The sequence below is a fragment of the Nannobrachium achirus genome (assembly GCF_963921795.1).
Source record: "Nannobrachium achirus genome assembly, chromosome: 24".
Classification (NCBI taxonomy): domain Eukaryota; kingdom Metazoa; phylum Chordata; class Actinopteri; order Myctophiformes; family Myctophidae; genus Nannobrachium; species Nannobrachium achirus.
In genome coordinates, this window is record NC_137831.1 from 17,131,221 (window position 1) to 17,156,540 (window position 25,320).

At 44.1% G+C, this 25,320-nt stretch overlaps 1 protein-coding gene across 1 annotated transcript; it reads right to left on the reverse strand.

Moving 5' to 3' along the window:
* Positions 1-6,484: 6,484 nt before the first annotated feature.
* LOC308280109 (leucine-rich repeat-containing protein 3-like) lies at positions 6,485-22,519 on the reverse strand (the record flags this gene model as incomplete). The annotated part of the gene is made up of 7 exons (XM_080720372.1): positions 6,485-6,706; positions 7,523-7,621; positions 8,572-8,706; positions 11,214-11,551; positions 12,154-12,239; positions 19,882-19,934; positions 22,412-22,519. 7 exons carry the CDS (start codon positions 22,517-22,519, stop codon positions 6,485-6,487), a joined length of 1,041 nt encoding a protein of 346 aa, XP_080576498.1.
* Positions 22,520-25,320: the final 2,801 nt, after the last annotated feature.

The window sequence follows — 25,320 nt, forward strand, 5'->3', positions numbered from 1 at the left end:
TGCGCGCTATAGAGAGAGATATCTCTCTATAGCGCTGCTGCTGCTACTCAAAGATTTGTGACAAAGTGACAAGCCAGTGGGCCAATTACGTGAGTTATATTTCGTTGTTGTCGGGTGGCAACCTTGTATGTCCAAAACTATTTGTTTTGTATTTATCATTTTAAAAATGATTTAAACTAGTGAAAACAGCTGATCTACAAGCGCACAGCGTTGTGTGCTTGTAGATCTGCTGTTTTCACTACTTTTGTGCGACGGCCTTGTATGATGAAGCAGGGCTTTGCTTTGCGAAAAAATTAACAAATTCGAAACTTGGAGATACAAGGTTTCCACCCGACAACGGCGAAATTTCCTAATGGCCGGCCTAGAGCGGCCGGGAATGAACCGGCCGTTCGGGAGTTGTCCCGCTTTTCCCAATGGCCAGCACGTCCCTGCAGTGTGCGTCTTGTTTCCTGTGGCGGCGCCCCACAGACTCACGACTCCGGAGAAATGGAAAGCCTTGTTTCAGAGCCAGTCCCACCCAATAAACAAAGTCATTTGTTTAGAGCATCACAATCGGTTCGGTGCCTCCTCCTCCTCCAAGATAACATGTTTTAGCTTTTTGTTTTGCCAACCGAAATCGAATAAACGGAACACTCAACCGTAACAGTCATTTATTCTTAGCATGTTCTGCTCCTCCCAGATATGATTTCAATTTCTTAACAGTGTGGTACATTATTGGGGTCAAATCCTCCTGTCTAGGGCTTGGGGGGGGGGGGGGGGGGGCTTTTTTTGTAGGCCCCAAAAACCTTGGGTCAGTGCTTCTCCACCTTTTCAGGCAGTGACCCCCCAAAATAATCATTATTTGCCCCCCCACCCTGATAAGCACTTCGAATGTAGAAGGCATTTAGGCAGTCAGTTTTATTTGACTCGATTACCATACCCAGATAAATACCGGTATTGTGAAGGCGAGGCGTTTGTGAGCTTGTAGCTCGTCTATTTTCTTAATTTTTTTCTCCCCAACTCAATACCTATACTGAAAAAGTAACAAACAAACCAATAGGATTCAATCAGAGAACACCTGCATGACTTGAACACTTGATTGGTAGGCTCCATGCAATTGCATGGTCTGCCTATAGTGCTAAAAACCGCCCTGGGTACCCCCTCAAAATGATGCTGCACAGGTTGAGAACCACTGTACGTCAAGCTAATGGTCCATGCCTCGTGGCTCGTTCCGGGCATTTATACTCAACATATCAGCTGACTGTGGAAGCTGTGTGACAGCCGGTAAGTTGAATGCATTTAATAATGGCATCCAATGTGTTGTTAATGGACAACAGAAGAATTCATATAGATTAACACTGCTCAAAGGCACCACTCACCTTAACCCTGGGTGTGATTTCTTTCTTTCTTAAAAAACACAGATTCTATTTTTCTTTTTTAGAAAACTGTTAGCATTTAGAGGACATTTTTAGAATCAGCCTCATTAGTTAAGGCACGTTGGGAATCAATGTGAGATTAAACAGAAGTTTTAAATCAATATTTTAGGCGGTTTTGACTGGTGTTTTCTTCTTTTTTTTATGATGATTGGCACCTGAACTCCATGAACCTACGAATCCTCAAAGTTGTCCATCAGCTGGTTGACACTTGACAGACACCTGTGACCTGGATGGAAGTGTCTAGGTATGACATCTGTCTGGCTGGCTCAGGGTAGACGGTCCAGTGGTGGAAAAATAACTCAAATATAAAAGTATCAATACTGCAATGTAGAAATACTCTGTTAGGGTGCCCTCACACCAAAATACCTCGAGTGGAATCCGCCAATGCATTTCAATGAGAATGGAGCGTATTTTGAATGTGAATATATAGGCTACACAAACGACCATGTTCACTATCTTTCGCGAGATAAAAAGTTTAAAACAAAAATCTATTTCTTTAAAGGTTTTGAGGTTTTTCAGACAAGTAGACCTTAGATGTAGACGGGCTAAAGTACAAGTTATCTAAGGCCCAAAGCAATTATTTAACTTCCACACAGCTTCCGACCGACAATATTTCCCAACGCCTCGTCTTTTAATGATTTTTCTTTTAAAGATACATTTTTTAGGGGCATTTTTATGCTTTATTTCAGATGGTACAGCGACAAGAAAGGCGAGAGCGAGTGGGGCTCACATGCAAAGAATGTTATATCGCCATGAGGTATGCATTCTTGCTGAGGCATAACAAAGGTCGATACGATAGCTAATGAGACATTTTGGTTTTTATGTACATCACCAACACAGACTTGGATTGATAGTTTTAGTTTTGACTTGTTTTGTATTCTTGTTTATAAGCACTTGTGCTTTGTTACTGTGCAAAAACTAAAACCGGCTATATTTTTCCCTTTCTGACAACACTATGATTATAATTTTTTTTCTCTCTCTCTTAACTTTAATTAGCTTCAAAATCTGGTGGACAATAGAGTATCAAAGACCTGAACTACCCCTGGGGGTCATGATTATTTTTTGTTTTGGATATCCCATTATATGAATCTTAGAACTGTGTTCCAAAAATAAACAAATGACCACAGAGATCCTGTCAGGTACAGTATGTGACAACATTTATGATATTGACTACATTTGGTGACGTCTGTGTTTGGAGAGACAAAACACATCTTCTTTGGATAAATCCGTAGGCCTACTTTTTCGCGGGGGTGATTTGTTTATTTGTGAAACAAAGTTCTTTATGTGATATGATCTAAGATTCCCCTATAGGAAATCCTAAAAATAACGTTGCGACCCAGGGGGTCATGTCAGACTTCGGTGCTCTATGTCAGTGGTTCTCAACTTTTTCAGGCTGTGACCCCCCCAATATAACCATAGGCTGTTTGAACTGGGGACCACCCAAAATAATCATATTTGAACTGGGGACCCCCCACCCTGACAAGCACTTGGAATGTAACAGTTGAGGCATTTAGCTTGACATTTAGCTTGACTCGGTTCCACTGCACATAATTTCTTCCCTTGAGAACCCCTGCTCTATGTCTCATTCAAAAGCCCTCAATGGACCAACGCTGTGACGAGATAACGTCTAAATCAGGGGTCTTCAACAGGGGGTCCGCGACCCCTAGGGGGTCCGCGGAGGTACTGCAGGGGGTCCGCGAAATTATTGCTTTAAAAAAAAAAAAAAAAAAAAAGATTTCAAAAATGTTCTTTTTTTTTTTTTTTTTTACATTTATGTTAAAAACTAAATCATGATTCTATCCATTTTGAATAGCTTGAATACATGATTACTATGCAATTGACAGATTGTTGATATTATTGACATTGGTTCTCAGTTAATAAGTAGTATGTTTAGAAATGGTAGTGGTACAGCCCACCCTGCTCGCTGTAACTTGTAAAATAAAAAAAATATGTCGTAGCCCCGACCCCCCCCCCACCCTACGAGGTGGTAGGGGGTCCCTGCTCCATCTCCCCATCAGTTTGGGGGTCCCCGGCCTGAAAACGTTGAAGACCCCTGGTCTAAATGATAAATGATTAGGATCTAAAGCCCAAGGATGTGCCTTAAGTTCCCAGGGGGCCCACATGTCCCCCCCCCCCCTCCCCACACACACTACAACGTTCACTTTTGCTGTCTGACTCCGCTGTATCCCATCCCGAGTAATTAAATAAAAACGCCATTAAAAAAAAAAAAGAATAATCTATAGGACACGAGGGTTTGTTGAATTATTTAGGCCTATCGATCGAAGGCTGTCTCGGCGTACATTCAGCACCCTTTGACCACTTAAGGCCCTTTACCTTGAGGCTTTACTCCGTCATTCGACGGATGACGAAAACGGCAGATCTACAATCTCACAGTAAAACGGCAGATCTACAATCTCACAATGTACGATTATTAATGTGTCGATGGAGGAGTGGGGAGACCGCAGTTGCTGAAACCTTCTTTCGCAGCTAAATAAGTAAGACTTAATGCTTATACTTGACCATAGTGGGGATGACATGCCTTAGGGTTGGCATCCGGAACAGGATTGGTTCCATCACATTTGGATGTTTCTGGAGACTTTTTCTTTATTTTATTTTATTTTTAATCACGCTGTCAGAGCTGGTTATGTGGTCTTCTTGTCTGCTGTACAATTACAATACTGGTTGGTTCTCAAACCGTTTCATTTCAAGGACCGCTATATCTCTGAGAGTGTACAAATGGTACCTTTACAGGTCCTTTCGGTTCCATTTGTACACTGTGACCTTTAAAGTTACAGACCTTCAAGGGTCCATTTGGAACGCCCCATAGGAATCGTTAATGAGACAGAATTGTTTAAAAAAATCTATTATTTTAGCTAATCACAATTATTTTTGCAGAATTGTTACAATATTGTTTTCAACGATGTGTATAAAACCAGCTGGATGACATGAACAGAAATGTCATATTTAATTATTTCCACGCTGTTGTCCACTTCCAACATATTTTTGGTTAAAACATTTAAGCATTTTGAAAAACGGAATAGCAATATCTAGATCGGCTATTTGTTAGTTGTTTTAGTATTTATCGGTAATGTCAATTTTCAGTAATTTCTTTGTATATTATAAGTTGTTTGTCATATCCACCCTGTAGCCTACTATTTACTGTATGTTTGCAACGGCTAAAGGGCAAAAAGAAATGTACGGCTAATTTGTTCCAATGTCCAAAAACACAACTAACTCATTAATCTCAATTATCTGTATGGCAATAAATAGTCAACTAAAAATCCACCCTCATGAGAGCCCAAGTGGAGCGTCATATTAAATCAATGAACATGTCATTGTGACTCTATAGGGCGATGTGCGTATAATGGAGCCCTGGAGATGGTATCTTGTATATCGTTGTTGTCGGGTGGAAACCTTGTATGTCCAAAACCGTTTGTTTTGTATTTATCATTTTGAAAATGATTTAAACTAGTGAAAACAGCCGATCTTGTAGGTCGGCTGTTTTCACTACTTTTGTGCGACGGACTTGTATGATGAAGCAGGGCTTTGCTTTGCGAAGAAATGTACAAATGTGAAACTTGGAGATACAAGGTTTCTGGCCGACAGTGACGATATGCTCAGGTTGATTGGTCTTTTCTTCCCTGTCTGTTTGTAAAGGTAATCATTTGGTAGAGCTTCGTGAGCCCATTCTGGGAGTTTTTTCCTCATTATGGTGGACACTTTATCTCTTAAAACAGCTTGGTGCTATTGACTCTCTTGGGGCCACTGGAATTGTGTTTGCTATCTTTCCTTTAAAAGTCTAAGGTCGGACATGAAAAGAGCTTCCCACCTTATGCATGCAACCTTCTGCAAAGTCATTTAGTCCTATATGCAGTAGGCCTGCTTCACGGCATGAAGGATAGTGGAAGAATATAGCAGATCTACAAGTTTGCAACACGTTGTGATTGTAGAGATGCAAAACTTGCCTTTTTTATGTTTTCACTTGACAATACATAAATACATATACAGAATCTCTTTGGGACGAGCTGGCAAGTAAAACTCAACCCTAAAAGGGGCAGTCTTTTCATCCAGTGTGAATTTAATCTTTAGTGTTGAAACAACTAATAATGAAGAAAAAACATGAACATGAACGCAGCAGGAACATAAATTCATACAATAAAAATAAACGACATTAGGCTTCTGGTCTATAGGTAGGGTTTGACCCAATTTGACCCTTTCCTCCCAATAGGGGAAACCCCATACAGGTAACGGCACCAATGAACTGTACTGTAACTACCTGGATTCTAAACCCAGGTCTCCTAATTGGGAAACCAAACATCTACCTAAAGAGGAATCCCTCCACCTGGTCAAGGGAGACATTAGGATTCTGGGTTGACGAGGCTACCTTTCTACATATGTACTCCTAGACTACCTCTAGAACACTGTTCCTGAACCAACACATATTAAATCCCAAACATGCAGCGATTTGGGACGGCTTTGGGCAAACGTCAAACATTGATTTGACCTAGCGGGGGTACCCGACTACCCGCAGGATCATATGTTGACTATGGGGGATATGAGTTACTATTTTGTCCCTATCAAACGGCGCAGAGTCGGCTGAAGCAGACTTCACATCGCTCGGGGCACGTCGACTTGCTTTACTACCAACTCACTCTGCCGTGGCTCTCATTGCTCGAGTCCGCTTTAGACGGCGCTTAGACATTTCAACAGTTTTTTGGTTTGTTTTTTGCGGAGCCGTCACCCTTTCGCGTCTTGGGTTGGAGAACAACACTCCCGCTTTCCTGGAGTGCAGAAGTGCCCTGGACAGCACGAGATGACCCCAAGGGTACCTCCTTCTGTCACATTTGTTCCAAGAAGTCACTATAGGCCTTTTGGGGAGTGGGAGTATGTTGCCTGAACATTTGGTCTGGGGACCACCAAGCGGTCCAAATGGTTTGTACTCTCAGCAAAAAATAAACTGACAATTTAGCAGCGTCCATTCTTGGGGTCCTGGGGATTTAAAACCTGGCCTAATAATAATGCATATCAAACTGGGGGTCCTTAAAAAGGTTGGGGGTCCAGTCTCACTCCTAGACCACACTGCTGGCGGTGTCGTAGTCCTTGCCGGTGTGCGAGGCGCCGGGCAGTGACTTGAGGTACTCCATGTGCCTCCTGGCGTCCTCCTGGTTGTGCCGGACGTAGTAGATGACGTAGGCGATGACCATGGAGAACCAGGAGAACATGGCCACCAGCATGGCCACATCCGTCGTCTTGTGGTGGAAGTTGCACAGGTTGATCCCTGCGTCCAGGACCTGGGTGTACCAACAGACAGACAGTTTAGTTTAGTTTAGTTTACTGTAGTTTAGTATAGTTTACTGTAGTTTAGTATAGTTTACTGTAGTTTAGATTAGTTGGTTTCTGTACATTTTGACAGAGTTTTTTCATATAACCCGACAGACGATGATAGACAAGGAAGAAGAGATACAGCAGGTAGCAACGCACTGGGAGGGGATTAGGAAAAGAGTACCAGAAACCAGGTATACTTGGAGTCTTGGGCGCCGTTCACACTGCGTTTTGGCAACGAGAATTCCGCAAAAGGGAAAGTCAGATAGGCCTTCCGTTCAGACGACAACGGCATTTTCGGGTCGTAAAACCAAATCGATAACCACTCGACCAGCAAGTCACAGCGCTAGGTAGGGCATTCAGTATGTATTAGTAGGAGAGAAAAAGACTAGCATGCGTTGTTGCTTCTTGCGTTTCTGTTGCTCACACGGTGACATGGACACTACATCATTTCGGCTGCATATGAACGCTTGATAAAAGGCAAAACACAACGGCAATATCCCGGGACCTCGCCGTTTTCTCTACAGAGCGTTGCCGTATGTACGGGGCCTTAGACTGCCTATGGAATATAGTGTGGTGAAAGAGCTATTAACAGGTGTAGATATAAGTGTAGACAAAGTGCACTAACAGAGTGCACTAACAGACTCAGTAGCCTATTGTCTACTGAGTCTGAGCACTCGGTGCCACGCTGTGAGCTCGTATATCTGCCATTTCTCAACTATAAAATAATTAAGACTCCTCCACTTTTCCCCCCTTAGTTGTGACGCCCCTGTCCGCCGCCGTACCTGGATGACGGGCTGGCCTGCGTACTCCTCCTGCACGGAGGTGGAGCAGCTCACCTCGTTGACCGTCTCGGGGTCCAGCCGGAGCTCGCGCAGCATCTCCTGCAGGTGTGGATGCAAATTATCCAATCAATCATTCATTCATTGAAAGTTCATAACCTTATCCATCGATTAATATGAGCAGCTTTTTTACAAGAACCAAAAAGAAAGTTCTCGTCCAAAACCAAAAATGAGTGCGGAAACATAATTGCCTTAACGTACGGTATAACATTGGCGAGCGTCAACGAGCTTCAGCTGGACACACACACACACACACACGCACGCACGCACGCACGCACGCACGCACGCACGCGCGCGCGCGCGCACACACACACACACACACCTTCCCTCTGCAGTGCTCTATGGGGTCTGTCTCATTTCTCTCCAAGAGCCTTTTTAATATGATGGAATATGATTAAGAATGTACTGTGATTATGGTAAGCTCACATTTGATATCACACATACCATACCTGCAGCATTCACTAGGCTATGTTTTTCCCTTCAAAAAGATAATCATTTCTTAGCGGCAATTAACTCATCAAATGCCCACGTGGTCGTGGTGTCAACGCGTCAAACTCTTTGATGTCGCTGGAGGCCCACGGCGCGTTTACTGTATTTACAGTAACAATATTAAATCTTACCGTAAGGTCGGGGCTACCCGTGGATATCACCACGGGTTGTTTCCATTAGACGCTGAGAGCATTGCGCCGCCGTTTTTCTCCATATAATGCATTTCTCAAACTTTAAAGCCCTTTGTCTCTCTGATGTATGTTTTTATGGCTAAAACTCTGGGCATGGCTGGCAAAATGACCAAATTATGATCGGCTAACAATGGCTTAATACTAGTCCATACAGGGTGAAAGGCAACAACATCCTGTCTACGGTCATGTGACCAAGTGATGTCATCACGCATGCACTGATGCAACGGAGCCCTTTAGAATACAATGGAGGTGGATGGGATAGATTTGGGCATTTACAGGGGATGGCTCTGGATGAAGTGTTAACATCCCTACCTGCAGGGAGCACTCACAGTGCCAGGGGTTGTGGGACAGGCGGATGCGGGCGTGCAGCGTAGAGAAGGTCTCCTTGGGCACGCGGCTCAGCCGGTTGTTGGACAGGTCCAGCGTCCTCAGCTTTTCCGACGTGCCCTGGGAGCAGAGAGTACGTTAAAATGTTTAACTTAAGTAAAAGTATCCATATCTGCAATGTAGAAATATTCCGTTAATGTGAAAGTAAAGGTATAAAAGTATTGGCATCAGAATGCACTTGAAGTACCAAAAGTAAAAGCACTCATTGTGCAGAGTGTCCCATTTCAAGTTTTCAGATGTAAAAATATATTTTGAAAATAGCAGATCTACAAGCTTGTAGATCAGCTTTATTCAAATTTCAAATGCCCAAAATGTATATAGGGTTGAATTGGTTAATGTACATTTTGTAGTAATAATCAAAATTTACAACTAGTGAATAAAGTTTTCAAATAAATGTAGTGAAGTAAAAGTACAATATTTGGATCCGAAATGTAGTGGAGTTAGAAGTTAAAGTATTGGAAATAGGAAATACTCAAGTAAAGTAGCATAAATGTCCTTGGTTACTTAACACCACTGCCTGGGTGTAGAGAGGTAGCATGATTTCAGACTCTGCGCTGAGCTTGTGTCTGACATTGTCCCATTGACAAGAGATTTCAAAGGGGAGGGGATTTGAAATTTGAAATTCCCAATCACAAGAGATCTGGTAGGAGGGGTTGTGTTTGACTTGTGTGTACACAAGACCATTCCCCCCTCCCCCTCCCCTCTATGACAGGCATCAAACAGGTCGTTGTCTTTGATGCTAACGAGGTGTGCACAACCCCCCTTTGAAGTTCAAAGGGAGCAATTAAGAGCTTTGGCTGAGCTCCCCCCCTCCACTGTTTCTGTTGATTTTCAAAAGTTAGACCCACCCCCTCCTCCGTCTTGCATTGATTTCATTGGCTGGTACGCCAAGATACCATATCAAGTTAAGCGTCATATGACAACACCATACCAAGAGAACCAGTCCGCTCAGAGAGTGGGCGGGTCTATGGGCTGGAGCCAGGCAAGTAGAGAGGCCTGTCACAGTCATCGTTAGTATTGTTACATAATCATCTCAATCTTAATTTTAAAATCATGTCATTGTCCAATGCTCTTTTTGTCCACTTTCAACCTGGCCTAGAGCTGTACTAACTTTCCTCTTCTACTCCTCCTGAATTTGTTTCCTGCTCACATTTTACCTTTGAGCTAATAGAGCCTGGCCGTTTGGTGATGAATTGAATCTTGACCAGAAAGGAGGAGAAAAAAAGGGAAAAAATCACAGCACCTGTCTTTAATGTTAGCTCCACCAACCTCAGGACTTCGGTACTCTGTGTTCCAGGGACGTGCAGAGAATATCAGAGAGGCAGGGGCTGAAATTTCGAAAGGGGCCTTTTGGTGAAAATATTTAAAATAGCAGACCTCCAAGCTCACTCGGCTATTTTCGGGACTTGATACCACACTAAACTAAGCATAAAAAAAGCAATACAGGAGATGTGGCATAAGGCATAGATTTCCACTCAGAGAGGGCAATTCTATCAACATAAGATGCTGCATTCAAGTTCAGGAGAGTTTGGACAAGACAATTCTCTTGAATGCTGCCTTCAGGTATGCCATGGAAAGAGGGCATTTGCATTTCTTTCACCATAGTAAAAATTGCATGTATGGCCTGGAAAGGGCAGTTTTTACAGACGGATAAAAGGGCAGGGGCTCAAGACCCCTTTGATGTCTATAGGGGAGCACACACTGAACGCGGACGGCTGCGCAGCGTCACGTCGCGGTATCGACGCACGTGAAGTGCCGCGCGGTAACCCCAACTGGATGCGCCGCGCTGCCACACAGCACATCCATTTCGCCCGGTGGGGAGAACCATGGGAGAACATGTTCACCGTGCGGCAACGCTGGAAAAATAGAACAGCGGCGTATCGGCGCGGCAGGCGAGGTGGCAGACCCGCGGCTGCGCGCGGCTGACGCCGCCGGTGTGGGTTAGTTCATTGAAAATAATGGGGCCGTATTTTTTGACGCGCCGCTTTGCGCCGCCTCCGCGTCTGGTGTCTATTCCCCTTAAGTGTGCACGTGCCTGCTTTGTTCCTATGTTCAATGACAGAAATACAATTATTTGAGTGACAACCAGGGCAGGAATTTCATGGTGAAGGCCATGGCCGCCATTGCCCCTCAGTTTGGCCTTGTGCCCCTCAAAACAATGGCATGACCTGAGGCCACAGTGGCCTTAATGCCTCCTTTCACCACTGTCTCTTTCTGGTCAATAGACAGTAGCCACCGGTGTCTCTTTCTTGTGTCACCGGTGTCCCCTCCCGTGTCCCCATCTTTAAACCAATCCAGTGACTTTGATTGGTGTAGGGCTGATCATGGATCAGATTTTAAATACCATAATTTATCTATTTCACTGCAGATTAGGTTATCATCCTTAAATTTAACAAATTCTTTCAATGGACTAAAATCCTGTTTTATTTGATGGCCTTCCTGCCCTAGCATTTGGCCTTTGCGCCCTCAAAAAATGGACAACACCAAAGGCCAAGTGGTCTTGCCCCTAAAATGACAAAATTCAAGGCCTGGTGACAACCATAAAAACGTCATGGCGGCGCCCATACCTGGAAGGCTCCGGCCTCCACGCTCTCGATGGAGTTGTAGGAGAGGTCCAGCTCGCGGAGGCGCGGCAGGTCCTTGAAGGCGTGGCGGGGGATGTGGCGGATGCGGTTGGAGGAGAGCAGCAGCACCACGGTGTCGCGCGGCAGGCCGGCCGGGATGCGCTCCAGGTCGCGCGACGTGCACTGCACCACGGCGCCGCCGCGCTGCGAGCAGTGGCAGCTCTCGGGGCACGCGTCGTCGGACGCGTCCAGGGTCGACGTGGACGTCGCCGACAGGAGGAGGAGCCACAGTGCGCCTCCCGCCACGAAGGCCAGGGAAGCGGGTGCGGTGGTGAATGGCCCTGGGGGTCCCCGAGAAGCTCCCATTGGATGTTGTGCCGTTTAATGATAGCTTAATGCAGGGGTCTTCAACAGGGAGTCAGATCTACAAGCTCTCAACGCCTCGCAGCGCGAGGCGTTGAGAGCTTGTAGATCAGCTATTTTTGGCAAATAGGTATGGTGTAGAGGTAAAAAAAAAAGAGCAGAGTGAAAGGTAAAGTTTGCTAAGTATCGAAGATTTTAAGTGGCAAACAAGTCTATGAATCTAACTATGAAATCGATGAGAATCTCCATCACACATTTATACAATATGTAGAGGGGGTCCCTGCTTCAAGATGTTGGACTTTCGCGCAGGAGACCCGAGTTCGAATCCCGGGCGTCACATTGATGCCATGACCGGGATCGGGTTTCCCCGTGGGAGGAGGTTAAAAAGGGGGTGAGTGCATAGCAGAGTGACTCGCTGTCTCAGCCTGATGGCCTCAAAAGTCTAGTATCTCCCCGGTCCACAGGGATGTCCCTTTGGTCAAGTGGTTAAGATGTTGGACTTTCACGGGGGAGACCCAGGTTCCAATCCCGGGTTCCTAGATTGGGGATGGGGTTACATATAGGGGATGTTCTGTTGCACCTTCGCCCAGATGATGGCTGCTCAGATGGTCGTGCTGTGTACAGCCTCCCCTAGAAAGACACTCCTCTCCCTCCTCGGCAAAGGCCCTGAGGTTTGTTCCCAGGTCCACAAAGATCACGAGAGAATGTACAAGATTGTGTGTAAGAGAATGACTATTCAGACTATGAGTTTCACTCACAGAATTACATCTATGTAGTATGTACTATATCTATACTGTATGTAACAACATAAATCTAAGTTTTTGATGGTTTGAGAACCACTGATCGTCCTACCCCCTCCCCGAGACTGACAGTGGGGGTTGGTGGTGACTGGCACCATAGCACACATGGGGGAAATCGAGGTTGACTAAAAAGAAAGAGACATTTTTTTTTCCAGGCTGTCAAAGTACATCGGCATGCTTACGAATAAGCTTCAGTCGTTTGCACTGACAGTCGCAGACAGCTGAGCACACCCGCAGGCTTGCATCCCAATGTAGAAGTAATCCAGAAAGAGAGAGAGGGGGGGGGGATGGCTATTTTTGGACAAGATATCCGGAGGAGAGGGCATAGCATGGTATTCCCAATTATGTCAACAACCCTGGGTGGGAGAGAGAGAGAGAGAAAAGAGAGAGTCAGTGAGAGAGAGATAACAAAATGTCATGCCAGACTATACCAGAAAGTTAGCCTCAAATTGTACTGTCTTGTTTCAGGCCTGTGGTTGTTTTTTAATCTGCGCACGTTGATGAAGATGTGACCAGTGTTGGGCAGTAACAAGTCACTTTTAATATATTACTGTAATATTATTATTTTACCCAGTAATGAGTAGTGTAAGGTATTACTCTGCCAACAACAGTAATATTATACCATATGTAAAAAAATAGTACATATTACATATGACTTTGTTTTGTTGGCTGCCTTTTGAAAACATTTTTAGTTTAAAAGGTCAAGAGAGATTGCTGCTTTATTTTATAGCCTTTTTGGCTGATTGATGACTCTTGTTAGGGGCAAAGCCTGAAAGGCTTGAGACACTATTGAAACTCTGTTTTATTATTATTCTACTGCCACTTTTCACAGTTCTGGCTTGACTGTGCAGTCGTGTTTTTTTACGAAACTTGGCGATAATTCTAGGGCTATACCAAACAGAGAAAACACAAAATTCACACCAAAGGGTGGCTATAGCACTGAAATGAAAATCCAAACTTTGAACAGGTATAATTCATGCCCTGTTTGACCTACAGCCATGAAACGTCATTATTACACATGTGCGTCTCCTCATGCCGAACAACTTTAACGCTCTGACTTTTGACCTCTGTAAAAGTCCCTATGTCCCCATGTATGCAGTACCAACAGCTTAGTGTTTAGTTACCTATATGTATGCAGTACAAACAGCATAGTGTTTAGTTACCTATATGTATGCAGTACAAACAGCTACGGTCACACAAGACGTTATAGAAAGTACACCAGAGACCCTCGCATTCTTATTTTGGGCATGTTTGTTGGTACTGCATACATAGGGAGACATAGGGAAATAGGGACATACAGTATCCTACACACTAAGTCAAGCGTAGGTGCGGTTAGCACCACTCAAAAACATACAGTGAAGGCCATCATCCCCAGTCCCCTTTTTTCCTCAAGCTATGGATTAGATTCTCCAACAGTTCGCTGATGATGTTTCTTGTAACCTCAGTGGGCTGGGTGTTCCTTAGCTCTGGTCCATCGCGTCACCTCCAGTGACGCTCTGACAGACCCGTCGGCAAATGATTAGACCGCGTTGTCTCAGCCCTTAGCAGCGCTCAACTTGAGTCAAAATAAACAAAACTACTTCACTACTCACCAAACCAAAGGTAGTTTTGCGTTGTTAAAAGTCTATTCTCCGCGGTGGTGAGCCCCTCAGCACCCCAACCACTCTGCAAAATACATTATTTTTGTCATGAAATAAAACGCACCGACCTCAAGCCACCCAGCGGCCACCGCAGATACAATGGTTCACAACCCGGAAATAAGCGGCGGTCGAGTTGGATGCACTTTATTTCATGCCAAAAATAGTGTCTTTTATAGATTGGGTGGGGTGCTGAGGGGCTCACCACCGTGGAAAATAGACTTTCAACAACGCAAAACTACCTTGGGTTTGGTGAGTAGTGAAGTAGTTTTGTTTATTTTGACTGAAGTTGAGCGCTGGTAGGGGCTGAGAAAACACGGTCTATTCATTTGCCGACGGGTCTGTCAGAGCGTCACTGGAGGTGACACAATGGACCAGAGCTAGGTGTTCCTCAGTTGTCACACAGCGATAGGGGAAAGGGTAACTTTAATTGGAAACAAGACTGTAACTCGTTGACCCATCAAGGCTGTTCCTGTCTTGTTCTATTTCCCTAGAAGCTTCACCGCCTGTCACAGACCTCTCTGACATCATTAGTTAGTGCTTACATCAATCATTTATCTATCCTTGGTGTGATAGTACATTTACAGGGATGGAAAAAAATGTACTTGAGCAAAAGTACAAAAGTAGGCCCATAAGGTTAGGCATAAGACACACGTCAAAGATAAAAACACAAAAAAGGGGGGTTTGGTGAGCTGCGAGGTAGCTCATGAGTTGAGGAAAGGCCTTATCATAGTCCAAGTTGATAGCTCATCACCCCACCCTGGTGTAGTTTTCTAGCTATCACCTAAACCGGTGAAGAGCTATCTAGGTGATAGCTAGAAAACTACACCAGGGTTGGGTGATGAGCTATCACCTTGGACTATGATAAGGCCTTAAGGTGGCTGCTATTAATATGGTCTGGGTTCGTCTCCCGCGGAGGAGAGATACAAATTTGAGTCAAAATGCGTCGTGATAATTGCCCAAGAAATGGGATGATAACGGCAGAAACGGCTGTTTATATCTGTGGTTGCGATGCTAGGTTTACTTTGAGCAGAGTGGAGCTGTCCATGGTGATGAGCTGTCAACTGTGAGCTGTCCATGGTGCTGAGTAGTGAGTAGTACAGTGGGCAGGTGAGCTCAAATCCAGGAATGGCATAGCGTGAGCTCCACCAACCAGAGCATTAGAATCGTAGGTTTTACTCGAAATGAATTACTTTCAAATTAATTCTGTCATGTGGGAATTCCGCCCTGCGCCTTTCCGCCCTTAGGCGTCTTACTGGTTATTGTAAATGTCCACTTATGGCTGAGGTTGGAGGGGGCAGTACATTTGGCTGTAATCACACTCAGTACATCTTGCTCCAGCAAGTTCTATATTATTTCTATGCAATTGAAGATCTTTTCTTAAAGGGGTACTGTCACCTAAAGGGGTACTGTCACTTTAAAAAGTCATCTTAAAATATGAGTTAATATTTTTATGATGTCATTGTGGGAATGCACAATTATAAGCCAATCATTAACTGTACTTGGACTACTTACTGTACTGGTCAGCTGTTGTTGGGGCGCGAGGGGCAGATTACTCTGTGACATGAGTTTCTGACTATTTCAGACCGTTTCCAGAGAGACCATGTGACCTATTGTATCATACTATTATAATTTCGGGGCGTGTCAGCGGGCCTTTAAAATTAAGGTAATTTTAAATTACATTATTAAATCCTTATAAATTCAAACATGTCAGACATTTCCCAAGAGCAAAAAGCAAGTATTTAATTCAGTCTGACCTAGAAGCAGAGATAAAACATGTCCCCAACAGTGATTAAAAACAAATGACTAGAGGACCCTGCTTAATATACCTTCCTGTGTTATAAGCCTTCTTAAGTTATGTTCAGACTCCTTGGGGATGTGACAAGCAAAGGTCAAGATTATCATAATAATGGCTGCGCTGTTTGAACAGAATGGACACGTCCAGTTCTGTCAGCCTCGTGAGAGACGATAAGCCCACTGACATCACCAAGGCCCTGTTTAACATGCAGGGGGTGGAATTTTAAAACTGATTTATGACAACAAAAATAAATAGCTTTTTTGTATTATTATTCTTTTTACTGTTTGGCTTCATGCTGCAGGATTGTGACACCAGAAGCAGTAACATTTTTAGAGTTTTTGTTTTAGTTTTTTTTACTTTCACTCATATTGTAGCCTACCCAGTGGTGTAAAGTAACTAAGTACATTTGCTCAAGTACTGTACTTGAGTACAATCTTGAGGCATTTTAACTTTATTGGAGTATTTCCAATTTTAATTTCTTTTAGCCTGCTTTGATCTGCTCTTGCAAAACCCACTTCAGCCATGCACATAATACATTTTGGCCATTTGAATATAGCACTAGCAGACGCATTGTGTGTGTGCTTGTAGATCTGCTATTTTCAAAAGAGCTTTATACATTTCATACTTGAAATGGGACATAAGGCTGAAGCCACACCAAAGTACCTATGAGAGTGGAATCCCCATTCTGCCAATGGTCCCCGGGGGTCCCAGGCAAAAGTAGATAACATGGCATTCACAATCCACTTTATCCATTCATACATTGGCTATACAAAAAAATGGGGGGAAAGGCAGATGTACAAGCTTGCAGCAGGAGCTTGTACATTGTGAACATTTTTTGTAAGTTCTTCATAGTATGCCTATAAAATATAGGCGATATTCATAACATTTTCTCACAGGGAGGAGGCTGACCCCCCCCCCCCCCCCCCCCCCCTGAACCAAACATTAGCTACTAGGGCATCATCTTGGCATCACAACACTGTGTCCTACCTGTGTCTATGTGATCCGGTCAGCAATCAATGGAAGCTTTTTAATATCCATATGAGGATGGCTCTTCATCCGATCAGATACTCCGGATACCACGCAACCCTTCTAAATAGAAGATGACTCTCTCTCTCTCTCTCTCTCTCTCTGCTCTCTGCTCTCTCGCTCTCGCTCGCTCTCTCTCGCTCTCTCTCGCTCTCGCGCCTCCCCCCCTCTCTCTCACTCTCTCTCTCTGCGCAGCGCACAAGTACTCATCAATGCAGAATGTCCCATTTCAAGTTTTCAAATGTATAAAAATCTTTTGAAAATCTGATCTACAAGTTCTGCTTTGCATTGCTTGTAGATCAGCTATTTTCAAATAGCTGAAATGTAGGCCTATGGTTAGCCTAAATAGGGCTGAAGTGGTTAGAGTGTTTTGTATAATCAAAATCTACAAAGTAACTAGTAACTACTAGTAACTCCACTACTAAAAAAAATGGAGTAAAAGTAGGAACATTTGCCTGTAGTCAAGGCTGTAGGAACAGGACGCTGTGAGATTACATTTCAACAGTAAATAGGATTGAACCAATTAAGCTCTATTGCACAGCTGAACTGACCATTCAGAATCATCCTTTTCCCTGTGTTGCCTTCTTCTACTCAGACTATTCTTACCTAATTGTCATCTTAAATTGAACTGGAATGGAATGATGTTGGTATAATGCTTGAATCACCCATTATTCAGAGCCAGATTCTAGTCATGATGGTACAAACTTGAACAATGGCATGGATCACTGTGATCATTGTACCACTTTCTCAATACTGTGCCATGTGAAGCTTCCCATATTATCAACTATGACAGTCAAGTCTAGATGGCAAGCTTTCCATTGTTACCTACACAAGATTTAAATAAAAAATAAAACCTCTGTGCGAAGTGAAGCGGTGAATTTGAGCGTGTGTGTGTGTGTGTGTGTGTGTGTGTGTGTGTGTGTGTGTGTGTGTGTGTGTGTGTGTGTGTGTGTGTGTGTGTGTGTGTGTGTGTGTGTGTGTGTGTGTGTGTGTGTGTGTGTGTGTGTGTGTGTGTGTGTGTGTGTGTGTCTCTTCTCTTGGTGACGTCATCACCCGATTGATGACGTCACTCTCTGTTTTTACAAGGGTTTTCCCATAATCAACAAGTGCAACCTTTGATATAAATGGATGGAAAGATGGTCTGGTTGCCCTGGGAACCAGACTAATTACGTCCAGCTGCTATACAGATATTATCATAATTTTCAAGTGAGAAATGTGTGCAGACAAAAAATGCCAGACAACACCAAAGTCACTGATGGATGAGTCGCAACTGTGTCTGTGTAAATCGGTGTTGTTACGCATGACGTCAACGGTTTGTGTTTCGTGACCAGAGCTTTGGTCCGACCGAATAAGAAGTGAAGCAGTTTTAAAACATCACATGTAGTCTGAGTACATCTTAAAGAGAGTCTCGACAGATAGAGTGTACTGTGAGAGTCAGTGAACCAGGGATATATAGAGACTTAAGGGGCGAGACAGAGATTGACAGAATATATCAAAACCAAATCTTTTCCAGCCTGCGGACAGTCCAAGTACCAGCAAGTTTCCATACGCCGTCACATCTCAGGTCCTCCTCCCTGAAGACATGAAGAGGAGCCACAACGACCTCTACGGTCAACCGATGAGAAATGGACAGCTCCCCTCATCTTCCTTTGCAACCAGCCAGGAACAAGGAGACACAGACCAACCAAGCTCATGCGAGGACTTCGCCTCAGCCAGGAGAAGAAAAGAAACATCTGATGACCCACCCATCCACAGTGGGGAAAAACTCTTCTGCTGTGAACAGTGTGGCAAGGGTTTCAGTGTGTTAGGTCACCTGACGATACACCAGCGTATCCACACTGGAGAAAAACCCTTTGTGTGTAAACAGTGTGACAAGGGTTTCAATGCGTCAAGTAACCTAAAGGCACACCAGCGTGTCCACACTGGAGAAAAGCCCTTTGTGTGTAATCAATGTGACAAGGGTTTTAATCACCTAGGTCACCTGAAGACACACCAGCGTGTCCACACAGGAGATAAGCCCTTTCTGTGTAATCAATGTGACAAGGGTTTTAATCAGTCAAGTCACCTGAAGACACACCAGCGTACACACACCGGAGAAAAACCCTTTGTGTGTAAACAGTGTGACAAGGGTTTTAATCAGTCAAGTCAACTTAAGACACACCAGCGTATCCACACTGGAGAAAAACCCTTTGTGTGTAAACAGTGTGACAAGGGTTTTAAAGAGCTAGGTCAACTTAAGACACATCAGCGTATCCACACTGGAGAAAAACCCTTTGTGTGTAAACAGTGTGACAAGGGTTTTGCTCAGCTAGGTTACCTGAAGACACACCAGCGTATCCACACCGGGGAAAAACCCTTTGTGTGTAAACAGTGTGACAAGGGTTTCAGTGTGTTAGGTTCTCTGAAGGAGCACCAGCGTGTCCATAGCGGAGAAAAACCCTTCCACTGTAAACAATGTGACAAGAGTTTCAGTCAGTTAGGTTGCCTGAAGACACACCAGCGTGTCCATACTGGAGAAAAACCCTTTGTGTGTAAACAGTGTGACAAGAGTTTTGCTCAGCTAGGTTACCTAAAGACACACCAGCGAATCCACAGTGGAGAGAAACCCTTTGTCTGTAAACAGTGTGACAAAGGTTTCAGTGTGTCAGGTCACCTGAAGACACACCAGCGAATCCACAGTGGAGCAAAACCCTTCCACTGTAAACAATGTGACAAGGGTTTCAGTGTGCTAGGTCGCCTGAAGACACACCAGCGTTGCCACACAGGAGAAAAACCCTTTGTGTGCAAACAGTGTGACAAGAGTTTCAGTTGGTTAGAAGGCCTAAAGAGACACCAGCGTATCCACAGTGGAGAAAAACCCTTTGTGTGCAAACAGTGTGACAAAGGTTTCAGTGTGATAAGTAACCTAAAGACGCACCAGCGTGTCCACACTGGAGAAAAACCCTTTGTGTGTAAACATTGTGGCAAAGGTTTCAGTGATTTAAGAAACCTAAAGCAACACCACCAGCGTTTCCATACTGGAGAAATGTGACACAGTCCTTTTATACCAGCTTGGTCCTTGTGGACTAGCCTTGCTGAGGTGGTGACCGCACCGAGAACGCTGAGGAGAAAGAAACGCGAATATACATTCACACTTGAATCATTTACCTAAAAAGATTTTGGCACGTGGCGGCTAGGTGGATGACGATCTGTAGACCAGCTTTGCAAGCTGGTGAAAACACGAGGGGCTGGACTTGAGGTTTGACGCGAGAGCCTCTATCTTTCGAATAGATAGTCGCCTATGGACCAGGATCATTTTCCGATTCTAGCACACCCGTGGGTGTCTTTTGAATGCTCCGGTGGGCAGATCGGAGCGATACCGACTATTCAGCGACAGAAGTTGGCAGGCCTGGAATTTCGTCAGTTTAGGGGCAAGGCCAATTGGCCTTTGGTGTTGTCAATTTTTTGAGGGCACAAAGGCCAAGTGCCAGGGCAGGAAGGCCATCATTAAAACAATGATTTTAAGTCCACGCCACAGTCATAGTTAATTTAGCTTAAACGTTAAGGTTTAATGTAATACCTTTCAATTAAATAAATATCAAGAACCTGTTTATTTCTGTTTTGCCATGTGCAGTGGTGTAAAGTAACTAAGTACATTTACTTAAGTATTGTACTTAATTGTTTATTGTAATTTTGAGTATTTCTAACACTTACTTCTACTCCACTACATCTCGGATCCAAATATTGTACTTTTACTCCACTACAATTATTTGAAACCTTTAGTTACCACTGCCAGTTACTTTGCATATATACATTATAATATTATTAAACATACATGAACCACTTTAGCCCTATTTAGGCTATTTGAAAATAACCAAGCTTATAGAAAAAATAGCAGATCTATAAGCTCAAGATGTGTCGCATAACTATGCGTTGTGAGCTTGTAGATCTGCTATTTTCAAACATTTTGTACTTTTACTTTTGGTACTTTAAGTACATTTTGATACCAATACTTTTGTACTTTTACTCAAGTATATTTTGAATTTGAGGACTTTTACTTGCAACCGGAGTATTTCTACATTGCAGTAGGCTATTGATACTTTTACTTAAGTAAAACATTTGAGTACTTTTTCCACCACTGGCCATGTGTTGTGCACGCACGCACGCACGCACACACACACACACACACACACACACACACACACACACACACACACACACACACACACACACACACACACACACACACACACACACACACACACACACACACACACACGCACGCACGCACACGCACACAAACTCCTCCCTCCCGTTCGCGGAGTGATCCTTTCTCAACAATAATGTACTTTCTGACAGCTCAGCCTCTTGGGGAAAGAATAGCTTTTGGTTGGTTCCCTTAGTGCTGCATTTTGGTTGTTGTCCTGAGCTCAGCAGAGCTCCGTTTGAAAGCATTCGTTCGCACATTCGGATTTATTCAACAGGCTGCGTTAGATGTAACTCCCGTTTAGCCCGGTGATGTTTTTGTGTTATAAACACTGTGTCGCGGGACTCCGGCGGCTCCACTATGCGGCGGCTGCTACTCTATTATGCTGCTACTACGAGCGTAAATGGAATCTACTACTGGTCATGTGAGGAGCTCAGCCAACCACGCACTGCTGTTACCGTAATGACTGGAAAATCGCGCAGAGGAAAAAACGGTAAAAAGCAGTTAATGGACTGCTGTGGGCGCCGGGGCACCACGGCCACTGTGGCCGTTTGGGCATGTCATTTTTCGAGGGGCACACGGCCAAAGAGAGGGGCAACGACGGCCATGGCCGTCGTGGCCGCCGTGAATTTCCTGCCCTGGAAGTTGGTGATAAGACTAAGAGCCAAATGGACCCCTACAGTTCTGTATCTCCAAGGGTGTACAAATGGAACCGAATGGTGTGTAAACAGTGTGACAAGCGTTTTTTTTTTTTTTTTTTTCACAGATGCAGAGAAAGCTTTTCAGTCGATCGGGGTATCGATCGAAAACATATGAAAATATAATGTGACTATTTGAAAGACACTATGTTGCTGGCAGTGGTAGGATATACAGTATATTAATGCTTTCTACCAATAATCCCTCACGTTTTATTGAATTGTTCTAATATTTTTTGTTATCACTTTTATTTTTGCAGATCTACAAGCACACAACGCCTCGCACCGCGAGGCGTTGTGTGCTTGTAGATCGGCTGTTTTCACTAGTTTAAATCATTTTTAAAATGATAAATACAAAACAAACGGTTTTGGACATACAAGGTTTCCACCCGACAACAACAAAATATAACTCATATACAGTAATTGGCCCACTGGCTTGTCATTTGTCATGATCTGAAATGGCAAATCTTTGAGTAGCAGCAGCGCTATAGAGTGATCTCTCTCTATAGCGCGCAATGAGGGCCTCTCCAACTCTTTTTCCCGGGCTGAATCAGGGGTCCAGCACGTCCCTGTCAGACAGCATGAGAAAACAGTGTGCTGCTGAGACATCCTGTGTTCTATACTAATGCTGCTGCATTCTTTTATTTATTTGTGTGCAGAAATAAATTATGCCACAGTTTCGGCTAACGTGAATACCTGGGTCTCCTCGTCCTCTAAACGCAACACAACGCAGAGCAGTAGCGAGGGTCTGCTGAGAAGTAGGCCCAGACCTGCTACATTGGTGCCGTGAGACCCGTCCGACATCGTGGATCAACACCAGCTTGGTCACCGGAGGTTGTCAAACATCACAACAACCACAAATTAAGGTTCCATTTTGAAAGGTAATATTGATGTGACTTTGCCACAGTTACAAGGACGTTGGGGAAATGGTTATTGAGCAGTGGTAAACTGCTCCTAAGAGTGGCTGTGCGTGTGTCTTTAGCCACTTTTCCTCAGCGTTTTGCCATAGCAATGTGTTTTCCTCAGCGTTTTGCCATAGCAATATGTGTGTGTGTGTGTGTGTGTGCAGCCATATTACATCATATTACATCACCAATTATCTGTAGCCACTATCTGTAGCCACTTTTCCTCAGCGTTTTGCCATAGCAATGTGTTTTCCTCAGCGTTTTGCCATAGCAATGTGCGTGTGTGTAGCCATATTACATCACCAATTACCAATTGAAGACGTTATGCAAGCACGACTACCGCTCACTTCACATTGGGTGTGATTTTTTTATTTACTTTTTTTTCCTTAACTCTTATACCGCTACGGACGTTCCCGTTCGCCCCAATTCTCTGGGTCGCGCCGCGCCAATACGGCCGTTCGTTCGTTTACCTTGTTGATGTCCGTAAGCTGATGAGGGGTCGCGCCGCCGTGTACTGTAATCACATCGCCCGCAGTGATGGTCTTAAAAATCCATTATGCGTTAACATCAACGGAGACCAATTCACTTCCTTGTTGATTTCTCTGGCCCTGTGGCTCTCTGGCGAGTGACTGGTCTGAATGGATGGCAACAGTAACGGCCAAATTCACATTAATTCTTGCATGACGCCGCCCTCTGCTGCCTGGTCTGCCAAAGTGCATGTTGCACTGTCAAAAAAATAAAAAAATAAATGTCTATCTACTATAACGTCGCAAAGCTAAGCCGCTTTTTGATGGCACCAGACCCAATAAATAAATAAATAATCTGGCAGTAATAGAGTTAAAGGAAAGGTCAAGGACAGGTTTGGGAAAAAAAATACATTGTAAAGTGAAAAAAAGGGAAAGACAGAAAGAATACTTTCCACTGCTTTTTTTGTACACATCAACCAAGTAATTTGAAGAAGAAAAAAAAAAGAAAAAAGTGAAGATGGATTCTAATGTTGTAAATGGTAAACCTGTTCATACTGTTGATTCTGGTTCTGTGAGGGGGGCACAGCCAATTACCTCTCCACTTTCTGGTTTTGGGAGGGGGGCACAACTGTCTAACTCTCCATTTGCTGGTTCGGGGAGGGATGCACAACTACTTCGCTCTCTTGGGAGGGGGGTAGGCTACAGCTGTTTAATTCTCCTGTTGCAAGTCCAGGTGACATGAGGTCACCAGTGCCCAGCTCCACCCACCCAGTTAATGTTCCAGGCAATGTGGGCTCCCCAGTCTTCACCTCCACCCACCCTTTACCCCCAGACCCACATTTTCACTATCGACCATGCCAGACAGACCCAGCTTTGGTCGCAATAATAATAATAAGGAAACTAGTGAAAATAGGCAATCTACAAGCTCACAACGTTGTGACACGTTTTGGTCACGGCCTAAAATTTGATTTTGCATTGTCATGGCATCGGGTGTGAGTGCTGCTGCTGCTGCAATGGGTATGGGGCTAAAAATACTGTGTGAATTAGCCAAATGTTACCGGTGCAGCCTATGAAATTATTAATTGGCACATTTCCTGGGGCAAGCTGCCCAGATCACACATGTCACACGGGTCTTCTTATTTTTTCACTCTCAAAAAGCATCTGCAATGTAGTGCATTTGAAACTATATTGCAGTGCACATCATGGGATGATCACTGCTTGCGTCCTGTGAATTGTTTTATATTGCAGTGCACATCATGGGATGATCACTGCTTGCGTCCTGTGAATTGTTTTATTTATTTTCTGTTTATTTCGTTGCTGAGTGAGGTCAGCAGACAAAGTGAAGTGAGTGAGATGAACAAACCGTGGGTGAAATGTGCCAATCTCAACAGGAAACATCGGTATGTACGTATGTTCGGAATGTCCTTATGAGCATGGAACTCCATGGAGATAACTAACGTCATGGACAGAACAGCCCCATACAACTGATACAACAAATGAACTGTGTGTGTGTGTGTGTGTGTGTGTGTGTGTGTGTGTGTGTGTGTGTGTGTGTGTGTGTGTGTGTGTGTGTGTGTGTGTGTGTGTGTGTGTGTGTGTGTGTGTGTGTGTACGTGCGCGCAGCACATGTGTCGTGTTTGAATCAAACTTGTGTGAAGTGAGCATAATCGTGAGCGTATCAAACTTTGATAGGCTCACTTCGCATGATTTTGCCGTCGGTGCATGAATGTGCGTGTGAATGGGTGAATGTAATGCATTGAAAAGCACCTTGGTAGATTCGCTAATTGTCGTACGACAAAGTATATAGTGGTTTAAATGAGGTGATGTAAGCTCGTTCTTGAAGAAAGGTTTGTTCGAGACAGAGCTTACATCATCTCCCAACCCCAAAGTTATGTTCCCTATCCCATGTCCTCTACTTCTTCCTGACCTTTCTATAAATAAAAAAAAGCCTTCTCCACCTTTCCTATAGCTGTTGCCTGCTCTGTTTTCATGAGCTCACTGTTGCATCACCGGACCAGACTATTATGGCACTGTGGCTTCAAATGTGTCTGGCTCATTATCAAGCCTACTTAATTCTCCATTACACAACGGTGTCCCACAAAACAAAAATAACTTGTTTCCGACCTGACACATCGCATTAGTTCAATTCCGCGAATGGCACTGTTGTAAATTATGCTTTGGTTTGATATAATGTCTTGTCATTATAGTAACTTGGCGAGGGACAGCCATATAG